General features: G+C 42.9%; 1 protein-coding gene across 7 annotated transcripts in view; it reads left to right on the top strand.

Annotated features, from left to right (window-relative positions):
* MAP7 (microtubule associated protein 7) overlaps window positions 1-18,068 on the top strand; it is a 174,743-nt gene that overhangs the window by 150,262 nt on the left and 6,413 nt on the right. For 4 of the 7 annotated variants that reach the window (XM_055136325.1, XM_055136324.1, XM_055136322.1 and 1 more), the window contains exons 10-18: window positions 1,974-2,089; window positions 2,638-2,909; window positions 5,116-5,362; window positions 6,496-6,658; window positions 6,869-6,970; window positions 8,459-8,509; window positions 8,612-8,669; window positions 11,307-11,406; window positions 15,873-18,040. In XM_055136325.1, coding sequence (XP_054992300.1) covers window positions 1,974-2,089; window positions 2,638-2,909; window positions 5,116-5,362; window positions 6,496-6,658; window positions 6,869-6,970; window positions 8,459-8,509; window positions 8,612-8,669; window positions 11,307-11,406; window positions 15,873-16,125 — 1,362 coding nt within the window. In that variant the 3' untranslated portion in view covers window positions 16,126-18,040. Of the gene's footprint in view, window positions 1-1,973; window positions 2,090-2,637; window positions 2,910-5,115; window positions 5,363-6,495; window positions 6,659-6,868; window positions 6,971-8,458; window positions 8,510-8,611; window positions 8,670-11,306; window positions 11,407-15,872; window positions 18,041-18,068 lie in introns of those variants that run through there. The other 3 variants (XM_055136327.1, XM_055136326.1, XM_055136323.1) reach the window with 2 other exon arrangements.

The raw sequence follows: 18,068 nt of genomic DNA, 5'->3' as shown, positions 1-18,068 counted from the left end.
GAAGTAACCATTTTGGTCATTTCAAATGTAGAACATTTTTGTCATCGCAAAGTGTTCTGTTACACAACACTGCCTTCAAATGTTATTCTGTATTATCTTCTTTAAAGATTATTTGTATTCTAAACCTAGTATCTATTGAAGATTCAAGCCTTGGTGCAGCTACTAAGTTATTCAGACTGTTGACTTGAGTAGTATTCTGCATCTCTTCCATCTTAGCCTTGCCCAAATTTACGACTGGAAAGATTGTTATCCAAAGCACAGTTATTCATTCAGGAAGCAAATCCTGAGCATTTTTCTTTGTGTGCTATCAAACAGTCGGTTAACTATTAGAAAGGATATTAGAAGAACAAAGGAGAGCTTAGCAGGTAAGGCCCTTGCCTTGCACATAATCAACTCAAGTTCTATCCTTGGCACCTCATACATGGTCCCCCTAACCCTACCAGGAGTGATTCCCAAGTGGAGAGCCAGGAGGAGTAAGGCCTAAGCAACAGCAGGTGTGGCCCAAAAACAGAACAAAACAAAGAAGATACAATCTTTTTACCTGCCTAGGTACATCCAAGTTTGAGCATTATGCCAATTACTCCTTTCCTGCACTTTCCCTGCCCCACCCATACCTTCAAGGTCAGTTTGGGAAAGGATTTAATGGCACTTTAATAAAGGCTATTTCAGGAGAGTACACTTTGCAACACTCAGGCCCTCCGACTACTGGTCAGATTAGACTGAGAAATTCTGGGAGGTGACCCGAGGAATATCACCTGGGATGCCCCCCAGATATTTTTATTACAGAGGAAAACAGTGTAATCAAGGACTCGGTACTGTCTGCAATTTAGGGTTCCTCTGAGGGTCTCTGAACATATCTCCTAGATAAGGGGAGGCTGCTGCATTTTCTGATACTTAGGTGTTTTCTCCCCGCTGTTGCCAGTCCATCATCTAGGACAGTAGGAAGGGTGGAGATGCAGTGGAGAGTGGAGATGCACAGTGAGGACACTGAGGAGAGCAGTAGGGACAGGGAGGTTTGGGGAGTTGCTGTTTGAACCAGATTGGAAAGAAAGGAGGGAAGTAATGGGCCTCCTGCAGCTGCTGGCCTGAGCCTGCTCTGGGCAGCCCTTTCTTCTTGCTTTCCAGCTGGTGTTCCACAGAGGAAGGGCTTGAGGCATCCCCCCAGGTGCCTCAGCCAACTTGAGTTTTTCGTTCCCATTGACTCCCCACTTTTTGTCCTTGTTTTTCTTTTGCTGTTTAACAGTGCTAGTGATAGGGCCGGGAACCCCACACTTGCACTTTCTGCCATTCACCACTTCCCTGGCCCTCCTGGTTGATTTTAGACTATCCCAGCTCTCCTCTGCTTTGCTTTACCCATTTCCACTTTGCATCTCTCTGGCTGCATTCCTCGTGAGCAGTCAGAGGGAAGCTGAAGCTTTGACCCATTCTAGAATTTCAGTTTTGTGCCTAGTAAAGAAGACTAAAAATTGCTAAAATCGCTCACCACAAACCTGCCTTTCCTTATATGAGAATGCTCGAGACTTGTATAGCAATCAGTACAAAGGAGAAAATAAGTTTACAGCAGATGTAAATTTGGTTTTCAAAAGGAAGATGGAGTTATGACAATCTGGGCCATAAAAATTAAAATCCTTAATAATTAAAAGGGGAGGGAGGCTAGCAAGAAAGTACGGGGGTTAAGGCATTTGTCTCCACACAGCTGACCCCAGTTCAATCCTTTGCAGTGCCAAGAGTGAGTCCTGAACGCTGGTGGGTGTAGCCCAAAATCAAAAGACATGAAAGGCCCATTCTAATGAAAGCTCTATTAGGCTCCTTGATCTTGCAGTGGGGTGGAATGGATATATATGGGAAAACTTAGAATCTATTTCCCAAAAGTCATTAAGTGGATGGTGGTTCTACTTGTCAGGTATCCTGAAGGTAATTGTCCTCTACAATGAAAAAAAAAATACCCAATGATTGTGTTTCTCTGGATTTAGGGCTATAAAAGAGAGCGGGACAGAGAGAATGTGCCCTTCCACCTCACAACTGGCTTCCGGAGGGCTCTCTCACCATCCAATCCCAAAACCAGATCACCAGCCTCCTCTCGACTTTGGTATGTAAAATCCTCACTGTTCTAGTCCACATTGGAGAATCAGGAGCCTCCAGCCTTTGAGCTCTTCTGCTCTGTCTGGCCTTGACTTAGGGAATAAACCATTTTCCTTAAAGCAAAAAAAAAGAGGGGGGGGCTGGATCAATAGTATAGTGAGTAGGACGTTTGCCTTGCACGTGGCCAACCCGGGTTCGATTCCCAGCATCCCATATGGTCCCCTGAGCACCGCCAGGGGTGATTCCTGAGTGCAGAGCCAGGAGTAACCCCTATGCATTACTAGGTGTGACCCGAAAAGCAAAAAAAAAAAAAAAAAGAAAGAAAGAAAGAAAGAAAATTGTGGTGAGTCTCTAAGGGATGTGTGTGTGTGTGTGTGTGCGTGCGTGCGTGCGTGCGTGCGTGTGTGTGTGTGTGTGTGTGTGTGTGTGTGTTTTTGCCACATAAGAAACAAGAGCTCATAGATAGTTTTATCCCTTGACATGGTAGAGAGGTGGGGGAATGGAAGGTTCTAGAAAACCTGCTCTGACTTCCTTTTCCGTTTGTTTATTGCCCAGGCTCCCATCCAAATCCTTTCCTCATTTACCTGGCACACCCAGACCAATGTCCGCCCTGCCTTCAGGATCAGGCAAAGCGGGCCCTGCTCAGGCCCGGCCCGCTTCTCCGGGCAACGCTCGCCCTGTCAAGAGAGAAACTGAGAGAAAAGACCCTGACAAGGAAGCGCCTCGAGTTGCCAACGAGCCATCCCTGAAGGGCCGAACCCCTCTCGTGAAGGTAGAGGAAGCCCCCCTGGAAGAGGGGACACCTGTGGAGTCAGAGCCGGCGCCCGGTAAGAGCCAGCTGACTGCTGCGGGCGGGTGAACCTTCAGCTCTCTTCGCCCTCACACCCTGGTTCTCCTGCGCTGTTCCCACTTTGCATTTGCTTTAGCGTGATTCTGTTTCTCATTTGATTTCCCTCCCATCCCTTGGCTATTGCCCTGCTGACGGGCAGGTGGGGGGGACGCACTCTTGGTTGAGTTGCCGAAAATCTCACATTTGCCATGTGCAGCATTATAAGGAGTCTCGGTACCCTCCTGCCAGTCTGCAGGGCAGGCTTTCTGCCACCCAGCTGTCCCTTGGCCCCTTGGTATTTCCTCCCAACAGGGGACTGAGGAACTGACTCTGAGGCATCCTGAAGGGCCCTAACTAAGTCTGCCATTCTTGCATAGAAAGAAAATAGAATCACAAACCCAGAAGCCTCTGGTTAGAGCTAATGTCACTTCAGGTTTGAGCCCTGACTCCTTTTATTGCATCACAGTCAGCGTGGCGTGTAATAATGTATCCCAAAACTCTGCCGCATCACAGAGCGTTGAGGCCAGGAGTTGAGAAGCAGCTTCGGGTTGAGGCTCCTGTATGTGAATTGAGCAGGGGGCCTTCATTTTCCGACGAGACCCTCTCATAGGGTTGTTGGATGTCCTCACAGTCTTGGCTGCCTGCTCTGCTGATTTGCCCCAGAGTGAGTAATCCTAGGAGGAAAACAAAAATATAAAGAATCCAGAGTATCTTAAGCTGACTTAGGAATCACAAAATTTTGTCATGAATTCTTCATTTGACATTCGCCATATAAGTGGAGGAAGATGATGCAGGCAGATAAATAGGGGGACCCTAGTAATTATTTGGTGGGGGGAGGGGATAATAAAACTAAGAGGAAATTTTCTATCCTATAGTAGTCCAAAGGCATGAGACTCAAACCCTTTGAGATGTAAGAAACTGAGTTCCTTGGCGGTGGAGTAAGTGAGCTAGCACTGCAGAAATTTTTAATTTTGGCACCAGAAACATTTAAAATCATTTGGAACTAGGAACTTAGTATTCTTCATGGAAGTTGTCTTAGTTCTAAAGTTTTTTTTTTTTCTTAGAACTTAATTTGAGGCTGGGGAGATAGTACAAAAGTTCAGACTTGTGCTGTGCAATGTGGCTGACCCCCTTTAGATTCCTGCCACTGGGTTTGGTTCCCTGAGCACCCTCTATGTGGAGTAGGAGCAAAGAAAGAGCAAATAGCTCAAGACAGGTGCTAAGTTTTGTTAGCGAACAGTGTTAATTTGCATGGACATTCGCCTGAACGTAAAGGGAAATTTGTGCAAGTCAGAGATGTAGAATAGAATATGCCTTGTATATGTGGCTCAGAGATGTAGAATAGAATATGCCTTGTATATGTAAGGCCCAGGTTTGATCCCTGTCACTGCATAGCCCTCTAAGTACTACCCGGAGCAGCCCTGGCACCCTCAGGTACCACGGGGTACAACCCCTGCAACAAAGGAGAGGAAGAAGGAGAAGAAAAAGAAAAATTAAAATGAGAATTTTGTGGAAGCAGAAGTAGAATAAGTCTTAAAGTACATGGAATGGTCAGTGACAGGCCACACCATGCCCCAAGACTTGTGGGCCCCTGGTGCCCCACAGCCCATGTGCCCAGGCCTGGCATATGTAAGCACATTCATGGAGACTTTGGTGCCTGTCATGTAGAGAGTAGAGAGAGAGTGGGGCTCTCCTTCCTTGGGTATCATCTTTCCAGCCTGAATCTGGCCTATCTGGCCTGGCAGCATGGATGCTGAGAATGATAGACTTTAGTAATAAGGAGCTACTAAAGAAAGAAAGAGGGGGAAAGGTTGGTTTTATAAAAAAAAAAAAATTTAATGTAATGAAAGGCAAATTAAAATCACATCTGTCTGCTCAGGGTACAACTTCCCAGAGTTGTAACGTAGGATCTCCTCTCGGTTCACTTTCAGTAGATCCCGTTAACTGATTGCCCGTGTGTGAAAATAAGACGAGGGGACAGTGTGGCAGCTTTGTTGGACGTCTCGCTTACACATGCAGCTTTTTGTTTTCTGTTGCTTGGTTACATGTAGAATACCGTGAAACCGTGAGAACACACAGTAATAAGCATTCCCTTTTCTTCTGCAATGATGAATTCTAGGCCTAGGGTGTGGGGAATGCTAGTTTTTGTTTTATTCTTTGGGTTTTGTTTCCAACTGGTTTTCTTCTTGTACCTGTTTGTCCAGCTGCTCCAGCCATGGCCCCAGCCCCGGCCCCGTCTCCAGTCCCAGCCCCTGTTCCAGCCTCAGCCTCGGCCCCCACACCGGGCCCAGGCCCAGGCCCTTCATCCACTGTGACCACTTCTCCGAAGACCTCCGCAGGCACCACAGACCCAGAAGAGGCTACCAGGCTGCTAGCTGAGAAGAGACGGCTGGCCCGGGAACAGAGAGAGAAGGAGGAAAAGGAGAAGAGAGAGATGGAAGAACTGGAAAGGTAAAAGGCACAGTGGGTGCTTTGGCGACACATTGTCAAGTGAGACCCTAGTGATGCCTTGGAGCGAGTCCTTTTCCATCTAAGTTTAGAAGCAGAAGTGATGGAGGTGAACTGATTTGTTCTTTCCGGATTCCTCTTAACCTGCTGACTTATGTTAAGTTCTCTCTCCTGGAGGACTCTCTCAGGTCACATTTTCCTATTTTAAAGGCAGCACAACAGGACATTGGAGGAGTGAAGGAAAGAGGTTTAAATGGAAAAGAAAAAACATTAATGAGATTTCAAGGACTGTATGTTTTGAGTAATCCTTAGTCACTCTGAGGGAAATGTGGGTGTGTGTACATAAATGCACACACATGCATTTACATAACTCTGCCTATCATAGAGGTACAGTTGTGCAATCTTTTTTACTTGCCTATCTCTAATCTCCGTGTTTCCTCATTATATTTCTTAATTATTTTAAAGCTGCATAATTAGAGCTCATATTTTCTTCTTTCTAGCTAGAACACCTCCCAGGATAGCCGGGTGAGGCTGCAAAATGCCCGATAATTGCCTGCCAAGACACTATGCCAGGCACAGTTTGCTTTCCTGATCTCCTTCTGAGGCTAATAAGGCTAATGTCAATATAATTGTTCTTCAGATAAACAGGCCTGTGCCTTCGGGAAGAAATGGAGCCCCTACTCTGGCTGCCATCTTGGAGGTGCCCTGCCCTTGGCCCCAGCAGGCAGCCAAATGGCCATCTTACTCCTATCTGGTGACAGAACATTACAACTTTTATTATTTTCCAAAATATCCCCCCCTTTTTTTTTTGCTTATTTTTCCACTAAGAAGTCACATTATTGAATTAAACAAATCTTGGCATTCAAAGATTGTTAAATTTCAGGTCCCCTAAAAAGTTTTTTTCCTCAAACTGTTAATGGTCACATTTTGCTTCTGTGTACCACAGACTGAGAAGATGAGAATGAAAACAGGGTGATTTTTATTTTCATTCCCTAACAACGTTGAACTTGAATACCCAGGAGGGGATATTTTTCCAGATCTCTGAACACACCTTCCTTGCAGTTAACTGCGCACTGTTCCTCCTCATCTTTGTTTTTTGTTTTTTTGTTTGTTTTTTTGTTTTAATCTTTTTCCAGACAAAAGAGAGAAGAATTGGCTCAAAGGGTGGCTGAAGAGAGATCTCGGCGGGAGGAGGAATCCCGAAGGCAGGAGGCCGAGCAGGCCCGAGAGAAGGAGGAGCAGCTGAGGCGGCAGGCACAGGAACGGGAGCGGGAGGAGCTGGAGCGCGTCCAGAGACAGGTGGGGATATGGGGCTCCCCGAGGGGAGGTGGCCCTTGGGCAGGGGACAGTGTCTGTGTCTCTCTGGAAGGGTCCAGGGCCCTCTGCTCACTCTCAATGCCCACATGCTGCTGTCAGCCACCTGGCCTCCTTTCAGGATGGCCTGGGAAGTTGAGGCAGTGGGCAAAGCCAGCCTCTGTAAGAAGCATCATGCTGACTTTTGGTTTCCAGAAGGAAGAAGAGGCTCGGGTTCGTGAAGAAGCAGAGAGGGCCCGGCAGGAAAGGGAGAAGCATTTCCAGAAGGAAGAGCAGGAGCGCCTGGAGAGAAAGAAGGTAACCAGAAGCCCTAACTGTCGAGATACTTACTTTCTATTTTTTATTCTAGGGAAATCTTTTTAACCTTTTGGTTTGTTTGTTTTCAAATTGAGGTGCTGTGTTTTACAATATTTTTGATGGCTGTCTCTCATGCACACAATTCCAACACCAGACCCATCTCCAGTGTCTCCACCTCCCTCCCTGAGCTTCTCAGTGCCCCTCCCTTTCAGCAACTCCCCCTCTACTAAAACTTAGTTTTGTGGATCAGTTCTCTTATGTTGCCTTTGGCCCTTTGTGGCTACCTTACTGTTTATCTTTAAGTCCCACGTGTAAGCGAGAGCATTCTGTATCTTGACTTGGAGCAACTGACTATAGCACTGTAGCACTGTCATCCTGTTGTTCATCGATTTGCTTGAGCGGGTGCCAGTAATGTCTCATTGTGAGACTTGTTGTCAGTGTTTTTTGGCATATCAAATATGCCATGGGTAGCATGCCAGGCTCTGCTGTGTGGACGGAATACTCGGTAGCTTGCCAAGCTCTCCGAGATGGACAGAGGAATCGAACCCAGGTCAGCCATGTGCAAGGCAAACTCCCTACCAGCTGTGCTATTGCTCCAGTCTGAGTAGCCATGCATAAACAAATGTGCAGGCAGAAGAGGCAGTGCAGGGAGTAAGGCACACTTGCCTTGCACACTGTGGACACAGGTTCAATCCCCCAGCACTGCATATGATCCCATTATTAGGAGTACAAGGAGTAAACACTGAGCATAGGCATAGCTGTGTGTGGCACCAAAACAACAGCAAAAAACAAATGTATTTCTACTTTTTTTTTTTTTTTTTTTTTTTTTTAGCTTTTGGGGTCACACCTGGCATTGCACAGGCTTTGCACTCAGAAATTTTCCTGGTGGTGCTCGGGGGACCATATGGGATGCTGGGAATCGAACCCAGGTCGGCCGTGTGCAAGGCAAATACCCCACCCACTGTACTATCACTCTAACCCCAAAGGTATTCCTACTTGTTGCAGAAAATTAAAGTTACTCTTTGTATATTACTACAATTGTCAGAAAACAATTTGTTTTTTTTTGGTTTGGGTTTTTGGGTTGGGTTGTTTTGGTTTTTCTTTTTTGTTTGTTTGTTTTTTGGTTTTGTTTCTTGTTTTTTTGTTTGGGTCTATACCTTGTGATGCTCAAGGGTTACTCCTGGCACTGCACTCAGCAATTACTCCTGAGATGCTCGAGAGACGGTATGGGACCCTGACCTCAGTCAGCCACATGCAGGGCAAACGCCCTACTATCTGCTGTACTATCTCTCTAGTCCCTCTCTTTGCTTTTATCCAAAACAAATCTTACTCTTGGCTTAATCTTGTTCTAACTCCTTTGGCTATAGGACAAAGTAATGGATGTTATTTTGTCCCAGATTAACAAACATGTATCAACAGACAATTTGTTGTGCCAGGCAATTTTGTTTTCTGCAACTGATCTTTTGCTCAATTATTCCTTGCTTGTAGCGACTTGAAGAAATTATGAAAAGAACCAGGAAAACAGAAGCTCCAGATAAGGTAATGAAATGACCATTTTTTAACTTTGTTAATAACTTTGTTTTCCCCTTTACTTTCACTTTCTCCTTTAAACACTAAAAATTGCCTTTTTCCCCTTTATAGAAAACTCTTGATCAGAGAAATGGAGATATAGCCAAGGGAGCTCTCACTGGAGAAACAGGTATTTATTTCACAGGACTTAATTCAAATCTAGGCTTTAACTTAATTAAGTCAAAATAAATCATTGATTCAAAAATATACTCACAGAACCATCAGTATATATCATCTAGTTCACATATTTTCCCTTTATTATAAATCTCTGGCATTTGGCATTTTTGGTGTTTGGTTTTATCTTTTCTATATTCTTATGAGTGAAATAAGCTTATTTTACATCAATGTATGTGTGTATATATATATATATGTATAAAACTCCCTAAGTATGCATGTATGTATTTATATTTCACTGTATTATTGTCATCCCGTTTCTATTTGCTCGAGCGGGCACCAGTAACATCTCCATTGTGAGACTTGTTGTTACTGTTTTGGGCATATGGAATACGCCAAGGGTAGCTTACCAGGCTCTGCCATGAGGGCAAGATACTCTTAGTAGCTTGCTGGGCTCTCCGAGAGGGGTGGAAGAATTGAACCCAGGTCAGCCCCATACAAGGCAAACACCCTACCCGCTGTGCTAGAGCTCCCATAAATTTATACTATTAAGAGAACTTTTATAAAATATAAAATTAAATTACACTCATTTACTACTTGCCAAAGTAATGTGTAAATTTGCTCTTAAGCTCTTTGTTTTTTTTTTCAGTTTATTTTTAACTGAATCACTGTGAGATACAGTTACAAAGTTGTGCATGATTAAGTCTCTGCCAGACAGTGTTCCAACACCCATCCTTTCACCCACCAAGTTTATCCAACTAGTGTGTATATTTCCCACCACCAATATCCCCAGTCACTTTCCTGTATCCTATACGCCACCTGCCCCTGACTCTCTCTCTCTCCCCCCCTCCTCTGCCTCCCTCTCTCCCTCCCTCTTCTCTGCTCCCTCTCTCTCCTACCCTCCTCTCTCCCCCCATCCCCCATTCCCCTTTTGGGCATGATAGGTTGCATTACAAAAACTGAAAGGTTACCATGCATATCCCTTTACTTTCAGCACTCAGTTCTTGTCCAGTAATCCTCTCCAACTATCATGCCGTAGTGGTTCTTTATCCTAACTGCCCTCCGGGACCCCATACATACTTGTAGCAAGTTTCCAGCCATGGATATTAGTCCTTGGATATTAGTCCTATACTATATTTTTTTATATCTCATAAATGAGTGCAGTCATTCTATATCTGTCCCTCTTCTTTTGACTCATGTCACTCAGTATAATAACTCTCCATGCCTATCCATTTACAAGCAAATTTCATAACTTCATTCTTCCTTCCTCTGGAAGTGCTTAGGGGACCATTTGGGGAGGCCGGGATCAAACCCAGTTGGGCCAGGTACAAGGCAAGTGCTTGACCAGCTGTACTAACATGGGATATTTTTGGTTTGGTTTTGCTTTGTTTTGTTTTGTTTTCCATTTTGGCTTTTTGGGTCACACTCAATGATGCTCAGGGGCACTTCTGGCTCTGCCCTCAGGAATTACTCCTGGCAGTGCTCAGAGGACTATATGGGATGTTGGGGATCAAATCCAGATCAGCCGCATGCAAGGCGAATGCCCTAACCAGTGTACTATAGCTCTGGCCCCCAGCTATACTAACCCTTCAGCCCCAGGGTTCAAAGAGCTTATCAGTGCAGGCTGCTGAATTTAGAGGCATATCAAGACTCTGTAAATTCCTGTCAGGAGACTCGTATCAGGAGTCTGTAAGGTCAGAGACTGCCTGTTACCGGCTTGAGAAATTGGGAACCTTGGAAATTATCAATTACTTCCTTGCTTCAATTAAGTCAATCTTTGAGCCGGTGGCAGTTTTATTGAATTTGTGCCAGACAGTGAAATCACATTTGGATTCATATCAGTTCCTCTCTCACATCAAGTTGAAACCAAGTTGAAACTGCCACAAATTTCCCTGAAACTCTGACCTTTATAAAGGTTGACAAGACTTTAACCCTGTCCCAAATTTTATAGTCAGGCATCAATATTGTTGACCTAACTAAGCTGTGTTCCATCACTGGGTGCTGGAAAATGAGGTGGCAGTGTGGGTATAATTCACTTTGTCTTCCAAGTCAGTGATATCCTGTCATTATAAATGTGACCAGGACACAGTTGAGTTTTTAAAAAACATTAGTCATCACTAAAAGAATTTCATGGTGATTTACTTCAAGTCCTGCAGCAAAGATGTTCTCAGTCGCCCTGGTTGTTCCCCCACTGCTATCTTCACTTTCGATGATATGTACTTTCTGGGGCCGGAGCAGTAGTATAGCGGATCGGACCTATGCCTTGCCTGCAGCCTACCTGGGCTCCATCTCTACAAATTGTTCCCTGAGGCCCACCAGAAATTATCCTCGAGGACAGAGCTAGGATTAAACCCTGAGCACCGAACACAAAAATCAGTACTTATGTACTTTTTGTCCAGAATGAAGTCAATATAAGCCAGAATCATAACAGCATTGATTTTCACCCTCACAGCGCGCTAGGTACTGTTCTAAGTACTTAGTGTATGACTTCATATGTTTCATTCTCACTGTAGCCCCTGAAGTAGGTGTAGGTACTATTACCCCTGTGGAAACTACAGCACAGATTTGTAAGTAGCAGAGCCAGGCATTCTGAGTCCTGGAGTGCAGAGTTGATAATAATGACCCTTTATCCTGTCTCTGCTCTGTCCAACAGTGTCTGCACTTCCGAGTCTAGTGAACGCTGCCGGAAGTGAAGAACCAGTGAGCAGCACACCTGCGGTTACCTCACACCAATCAGAAGTGACTGTGGAGAGGTGAGTCACACCCGGTCCTTTTTCACTGACTCACATTAAAGCAGAGCATTACTGTTTTTATGCCACTCAACCCCATTGACTTTGGGTAGAGCTAGTAACTCTATGGTCTGAGAAGGGGGAAAAAAAAATTTTTTTTTTCTTGAGTCTTTGATGGTAAGATTTTAGAATGACTAACAAAGAAAATTATAGGGAAGAATTTGTTCATTTCTCTATGTAGCTGAGGTAACTGTATGTACATCAAAGCCATCAAAGAGTCAACACTGTTGTAATTATATGACCCAAATTATAATAAATAAAAATTCTTCAAATGAGTTTGCTAAGGAGGCAGGATAGGGAGAGGGAGGGAGGGAACCTTCGGTCATTGATGCAGGGATGCTTTTTAAAAAGTTCAGAAAAAGTTCATGATGCTTAAAAAAAAAAAAAAAAGAACCATCAAATAAAATTACAAATTAAGAACCAGGAACCAGACTGATAGTACCGGATTTAAAGTGTTTGGCTTACATGTGATATGTGCAGTTCCATAGTGTAATGGTTAGTACCCTGGACTCTGAATCCAGCAATCCAAATTCAAGTCTCAGTAGAACGTTCCTAGTTTTTAGGACTGGAGTGATAGCACAGCAGGTAGGGCATTTGCCTTGCATGTGGCCAACCCAGGTTCGATTCCTCCGTCCCTCTCATAGAGCCCATCAAGCTACTGAGAGTATCCTGCCCACACGGCAGAGCCTGGCAAGCTACCCGTGGCGTATTCAATATGCCAAAAACAGTAACAACAAGTCTCACAATGGAGACGTTACTGGTGCCTGCTCGAGAAAATTGATGAACAGTGCTACTGTGCATGTGACAAACTCAACCTCAGTACCAGAGTGACCCCCAAGCACAGAGCCAGGGTAAACCTGACCCCCAGCACTGCTGGGTGTGGCCCAGAAACAAACAGGATAATATGAAATCAAACATATAGATGTATTATATGTGGAAGAAAACATAAGAACATAATAATAAGGAAAGGTTTCACTTCTTATTGGATACTTTGTTACATTTTTAGAAAATATGAATAGAAGTTTATGAAAAATAGTTTTTAGCTTGTTTATTGTTTTGGCCACAGCTGGCAGTGCTCAGGGCTTACTTCTGGCTATGGGCTCAGGGATTACTGCCGGTGAGCTCTGGGGATCAGGTGGGGTCTTGCCTGCTATACTATCTCTTTAGACCTAGTTATTTTTTTTGTTGAAATTTAATTATTAATTAAATTTGTTTATTATTTAATTTATTTTCCAGTAAGTTATTTTTTTGGCCACATCCCATACCCAATGGTGTTTGTTTTGCCATGGTTAATTTTACCCCTTGCATTTAATGTTATCTCAGCTACTTTGAAACTCATCTTTCTGTATAGTACACCTATACAGAAAGGTGTCACTTGGCTCTTACTTGACAGAAACACGATATTTATAGATCCTGTTCAATCTAGTTATTTTGCCTTTGCTCCCTGTCTCTTGAACTGACCCTCTTATAGTGTGCTCTGAAGTACAAATGTGAAATGAGCTGCTGAAGTCAGACAGCAAAACTTAGTTTTGTGAGAGTCATAGGTGAACAGACTGCTCATCTGTTGATTTTTTTTTTAATTTTTGGAATTCTTCTTAGATTGGAAACTTCGTTTTGTTTGAGGGCCACACCCTGTGATACTCAGAGCAAACACCTGACTCTATGCTCAAAGATTAAGTTCTTTTTCACTATTTCTTTTCTTTTGAAGTAAAACGGATTTTATTTGGAGGTTTTGAGGAAAAGGAGGAAGAGAAAGTGGGAGAGAGTGGAGAGTAACATGCTCAAGAGAGAAGCCGGGCTTTTCCAAGAGCTTATAGAGCCCCTACACACATCCCAGCATTAGACATGAAAGCATGAAAGTACACATCTCAAGAGGGGAGATGCAGGCGACACATGGGCTTGGGCACTGCGTGTGCTCTGCCATGGGGGTGGAAGCAGTACATGGGCTCAGGCAGCACATGCACGCCACTATTTCAAGACCTTTCATAAGTTATCATTTTGTTTCTATTCTCTTTCTGCTTTCATCTTATAAATGAATGTTCCTGTGCTCACTGCCAGTCAGAGTTCAGTCACTAGAGGGAAAATACATAAATTTTAATAGAAAGAATAAACATTTAAACATAATATGAGACTGACACCCAAGGACAGTAGACACAAGGGCCAGGAATATTGCTCCATAGTTGGAAGCCTGTCTCATGAGCTGGGGGAAAAGGCAGCTGGAATACAGAAGAGATCACTAAGTCAATGATGGTTAGAGGGATCATTTGGGATGGGAGATTTGTACTGAAAGTATAAAGGGCCAAACATGATAGCCTTTCAGTATCTGTATTGCAAACCATAATGCCCAAAAGTAGAGAGAGAGTATGGAAGAAATTGTCTACCATAGAGGCTGGGGGAGGGCTGGAAGTGGGGGACAGGGGAGGCAGTATACTGGGGAAATTGGTAGTGGAGAATGTGCACTGGAGGAGGGATGGGTGTTCAATCATTGTATGACTGAAACTCAAACATGAAAGTTTTATAATTATATCTCATGGTGATTCCATTTAAAAAATTAAATAAAAATTAAATAAATATATATTTTTTAGTTTTAAAAATAAAAAGAGCAGTAGTACAGGGGTATGGGTTCAATCCCTGGAATCCCTGAACACTGTCAGGGGTGATTCCTGAGTGCAGAACCAGGTGTAATCCCTGAGCATCACTGGATATGGCCCAAACAAAATAAATAGATAAAATAAACAGTTAGGACCTAGAGAGTACAGCACATAATGTGCTTGCCTTATTTGTATGTGACCAGCCCAGATTTGACCCCAGACACCATATATGGTCCCACACACACCACCCAAAATGCTCCAGAGGGTACAGCCAAGAGTAAGGCCTATGCACAGCCAGATGTAGCCCCCGAAGCCCCCAAATAAGTTAATTTTTAAATAGTAAACATTTCTTGGACCAGAGAGATAGCTCAGCAGGTTGGGCTCATGCTTTGCATGCAGGAAGCCATATTATTTTTTTAAGAAATCTCTGACCTGTTCTTTCCTCTCACTTTATTTAACTTAGGATCAGGATAAATTAAAAGTTAAAACTTTATTTTTACTTTTTTTTCTACAATTTTTACTTAATAATTGTTATTATTTTCCCTTTCCGTTTGGAAATTTAAACTAGAATAATTTTGTCATTTCAGATAGGGTCATTTTGGACACATGAATTGAGCACTGAAAAATTATGATGTGTATATAGCTACAATAAGAGAAAATGGAATAATAAAATTATACTGGCATTCACTTGATCCATAAGCATTGTTTTTGCTACATCGTGAAGCATAATAATGAATATGAAGGGCTGTCAATTTTGCTCTAGGGCTTGTAAAGAGAGTGAACAATCTAAGGAGCAAAGAAGTTTAAGGATTTGATGTGCAGTTCCTAAAATATAAATCCAAGTTATTAAACATGAGAATCGGGACTGGAGCGATAGTACAGTGGGTAGGGTGTTTGCTTTGCACTCGGCCAACCCGGGTTCGATTTCCAGCATCCCATATGGTCCCCCAAGCACTGCCAGGAGTAATTCCTGAGTGCAAAGCCAGGAGTAAACCCCTGTGCATTGCTGGGTGTGACCCAAAAAGCAAAAAAAAAAAAAAAAGACAACATGAGACTCAAGGTAGTCATATCAGAGGCAAATTTAAAGAAGAAAAGATGAAAAAGTTGGCCTTGGCAGTTTATTATATGTTAATACACACAGATCCAGGGCTTTGGCTCAGCGGTCAAGCACTTGCCTTGCACTTGAGGCCATGGGTTTAAGTCCTCGCACCGTATGGACCCCCAGTAGATCCTGAGTACCAGTTGAGTATGACAGGAAACAACATCAGTGCACATGTTTCAAGAATCCAGTGATATCCCGTGACAGTTTACAGTTTGAACAGCCAGAGAATGTACAAAATGGTAGAATGATAGGAATACAAGACCAGAAATCAAAATATGTGTTTTGGTCTTTCCTGTGTCTTGGGACTTCTATGATTTTGTGTCAGTCATCCAGTCCATCTCACTCCCAAATTATAATGCACTCATCTTTGAAGTGAATATCCTAATAAGATCTCCTCTGTCAGAACAAACATTCTGAAAATATCTGCACGAGAAATGTATAGAACTCTTGGAGATGATGATGTTGATATGATTGGTAAATTTTTCTATTTAGTAAATGTTGTAAATTTACTAAAATTTTGGTAAATTTACCAAAATTTCTAATTAAAATACAAACATTTAGGGGTGAAGGGGGGAAATGCAAACATGTAAAAATGTTTTTATTTTTAGTAGTCATGTGGTCCCTCTGCCTCACATGATTATAAAATCATCTATTATGTAAGTCTTTGAGTGTCGTAAAAATGTATTTTCCATTTTTAATCCTGACTCATCTTGATGGTGATTCTTCAATTTCTCCAGTACTGCCAACTTGGAAAAACCAAATGAAAATGGAGTATCTGTTCAGAATGAAAATTTTGAAGAAATCATAAACTTACCCATCGGCTCTAAACCATCCAGATTAGATGTCACCAACAGTGAGAGCCCAGAAATTCCTCTGAATCCAATTTTGGCCTTTGATGAGGAAGGAACACTTGGGCCCCTGCCTCAGGTAGATGGTGTTCAGGCACAGCAGACAGCAGGTAAGCTTGCCTCCCACTCACCTGAGCAGTGACCACCCCGGAGGGAGTGAACCCTCTGCACTGTGGCTGTGGCACGGGACTCGTTGAGCCTCCTGGAGAAGATTACGCACGGACCATAAAAATGGAATTCTGAGTTGGACTCAGCAACATCTAGGGCCCCTCTTCTTTATTCCCCCACTCAGTGTGGAAATCCAGTTTGCAGCCACCACTGGATTCCAGCGGTGTGTCCTCATGGAGCAGCATCAGCACCCCGCCACTCTCACTGTGAGGACACACCTCCCAATCAAGCCACTGCCTAGTGCCTCCCCATAACATCAGGACCCGTGCACCAAGATATGCCCACTGGAGAAAGTCTTGCTGGGGTGGTTTTCCCCCCAGCTCAGCTCTTGAGATATTTGACCACTGCTCTCATGTTCTGTCACCATATTTCTCTTGTTTGGTTACAGCAACCTGGACTATTTTATAATATTATGGTCCTTTTAAAATGTATTAAGATACAATGGAGAATTGTGACCTAGATCACTGGGGTTTGGCCTTTCATACCTGCAAAGTGGTAAAAATAGAAATATTTCATTGACCTCTAAAAGAGAAATAAAAGCCATTATTTTTAATTGTTTCATGTATTCATTTTTAATTTAACATCATAAAATGGGCATTTTATCCATGCATTCCATGTGTTAAGTAGCAGGAAATTTCTGTTGACAAGCACCAAAACACGGACTGGAGGTTGAAGACGACTTAGTTTAGAGAATGGGATGGGTACTCAGACCTAGTATCAGACTGAGCCTTTCTTCTCTTGCTGAGTGACTGTATCAGTTTTTGATATTAACTATGACTGTCTCATAGCCTCTCTGAGGTTTACACTTATCCCAAAATCTTTATACTCAAAGAATAGTAGGTTTATAGCACCCAAAAATATAGGTAACATCACAGATTACTAACTCATCAGACAGCATTTCAATAGCACAAACACATCAGTCTCAAGAATAAGATAATCTCAGTTCCTTCTCCATCCCTTTTAGACCTCTTTCAGTTTTGTCAGATTCTTGTCCGAGTGGATCACTTTCATGGAGGTGACTATACTGCATTAAATGTTTAATATTTTTTATTGCATTAAACAAACTTGGCCATAGTCCTCTTTTTGCTAGTTAGTTTGATTTTTGGTGTACACTAGGTGGTGCACAGGGATTATTCCTGACTCTGAGCTCAAGGATAGTTCCAGTCTTGGGACCATATGTGGTACCAAGGATTGAACCTGGGTCAGCCACCTACAAGGCAACCTACCTTCTATATTGTCACACCAGTCCCATATTCCCCAAAGATTTAAACAGAGTCAAGAAGGGATTATTTGTGGTCAAATAAATGTAAGGTCCCCCCAGGCCTGATATTCTTGTTCACAGGCCTTTGAGAACTGTCTGATTGCTCGTATATAGGTGGAAATACTCTTGGTGGGACTTTCGCTGTAGTCAGGTCACAGATTCACAGAAAGATAAGGAACATCTAGAGAAGCTGATGACTTCTGCTCCATTTTCCAGGCCCAAGTCACCTTTGATTTATCTACGATTCCATCCTCACTCTCCCATTCCATGCTTGCCTTTCTTAGGAACATAGTGTCTGTGATCTTGAGTGGAGTAAGTTCTTCAGGGTCATGACTATCATAAAGTGTTTAACGCCAACATATGTTTGGAGTCAGGAACTTAGATAATGAGGATGTCAGAAGAATGAAGATAAGTCCCTCAAAGAAACACTATAATCGATATATGTAATTTAGAAAAGCAAATAGAGCCTATGTTGAACCAAAGTTACATATCTTCCTTTTAGTAGTAAAATTCACTTAAATATATCACTACAGATTCTGCCTATTCTGACATTACAATGCATATAAAAGTGTGGTAAAGGTTAAGAATTGTAAGATATTACAGTAGTGTTTAAATAAGATTTAAATCAATGACATACTAACCTTTTTTTTTTCTGT

This window comes from Sorex araneus, chromosome 4 (assembly GCF_027595985.1).
Source record: "Sorex araneus isolate mSorAra2 chromosome 4, mSorAra2.pri, whole genome shotgun sequence".
Taxonomy (NCBI): Eukaryota; Metazoa; Chordata; class Mammalia; order Eulipotyphla; family Soricidae; genus Sorex; species Sorex araneus.
This window is presented reverse-complemented; position numbering and strand designations above follow the sequence as displayed.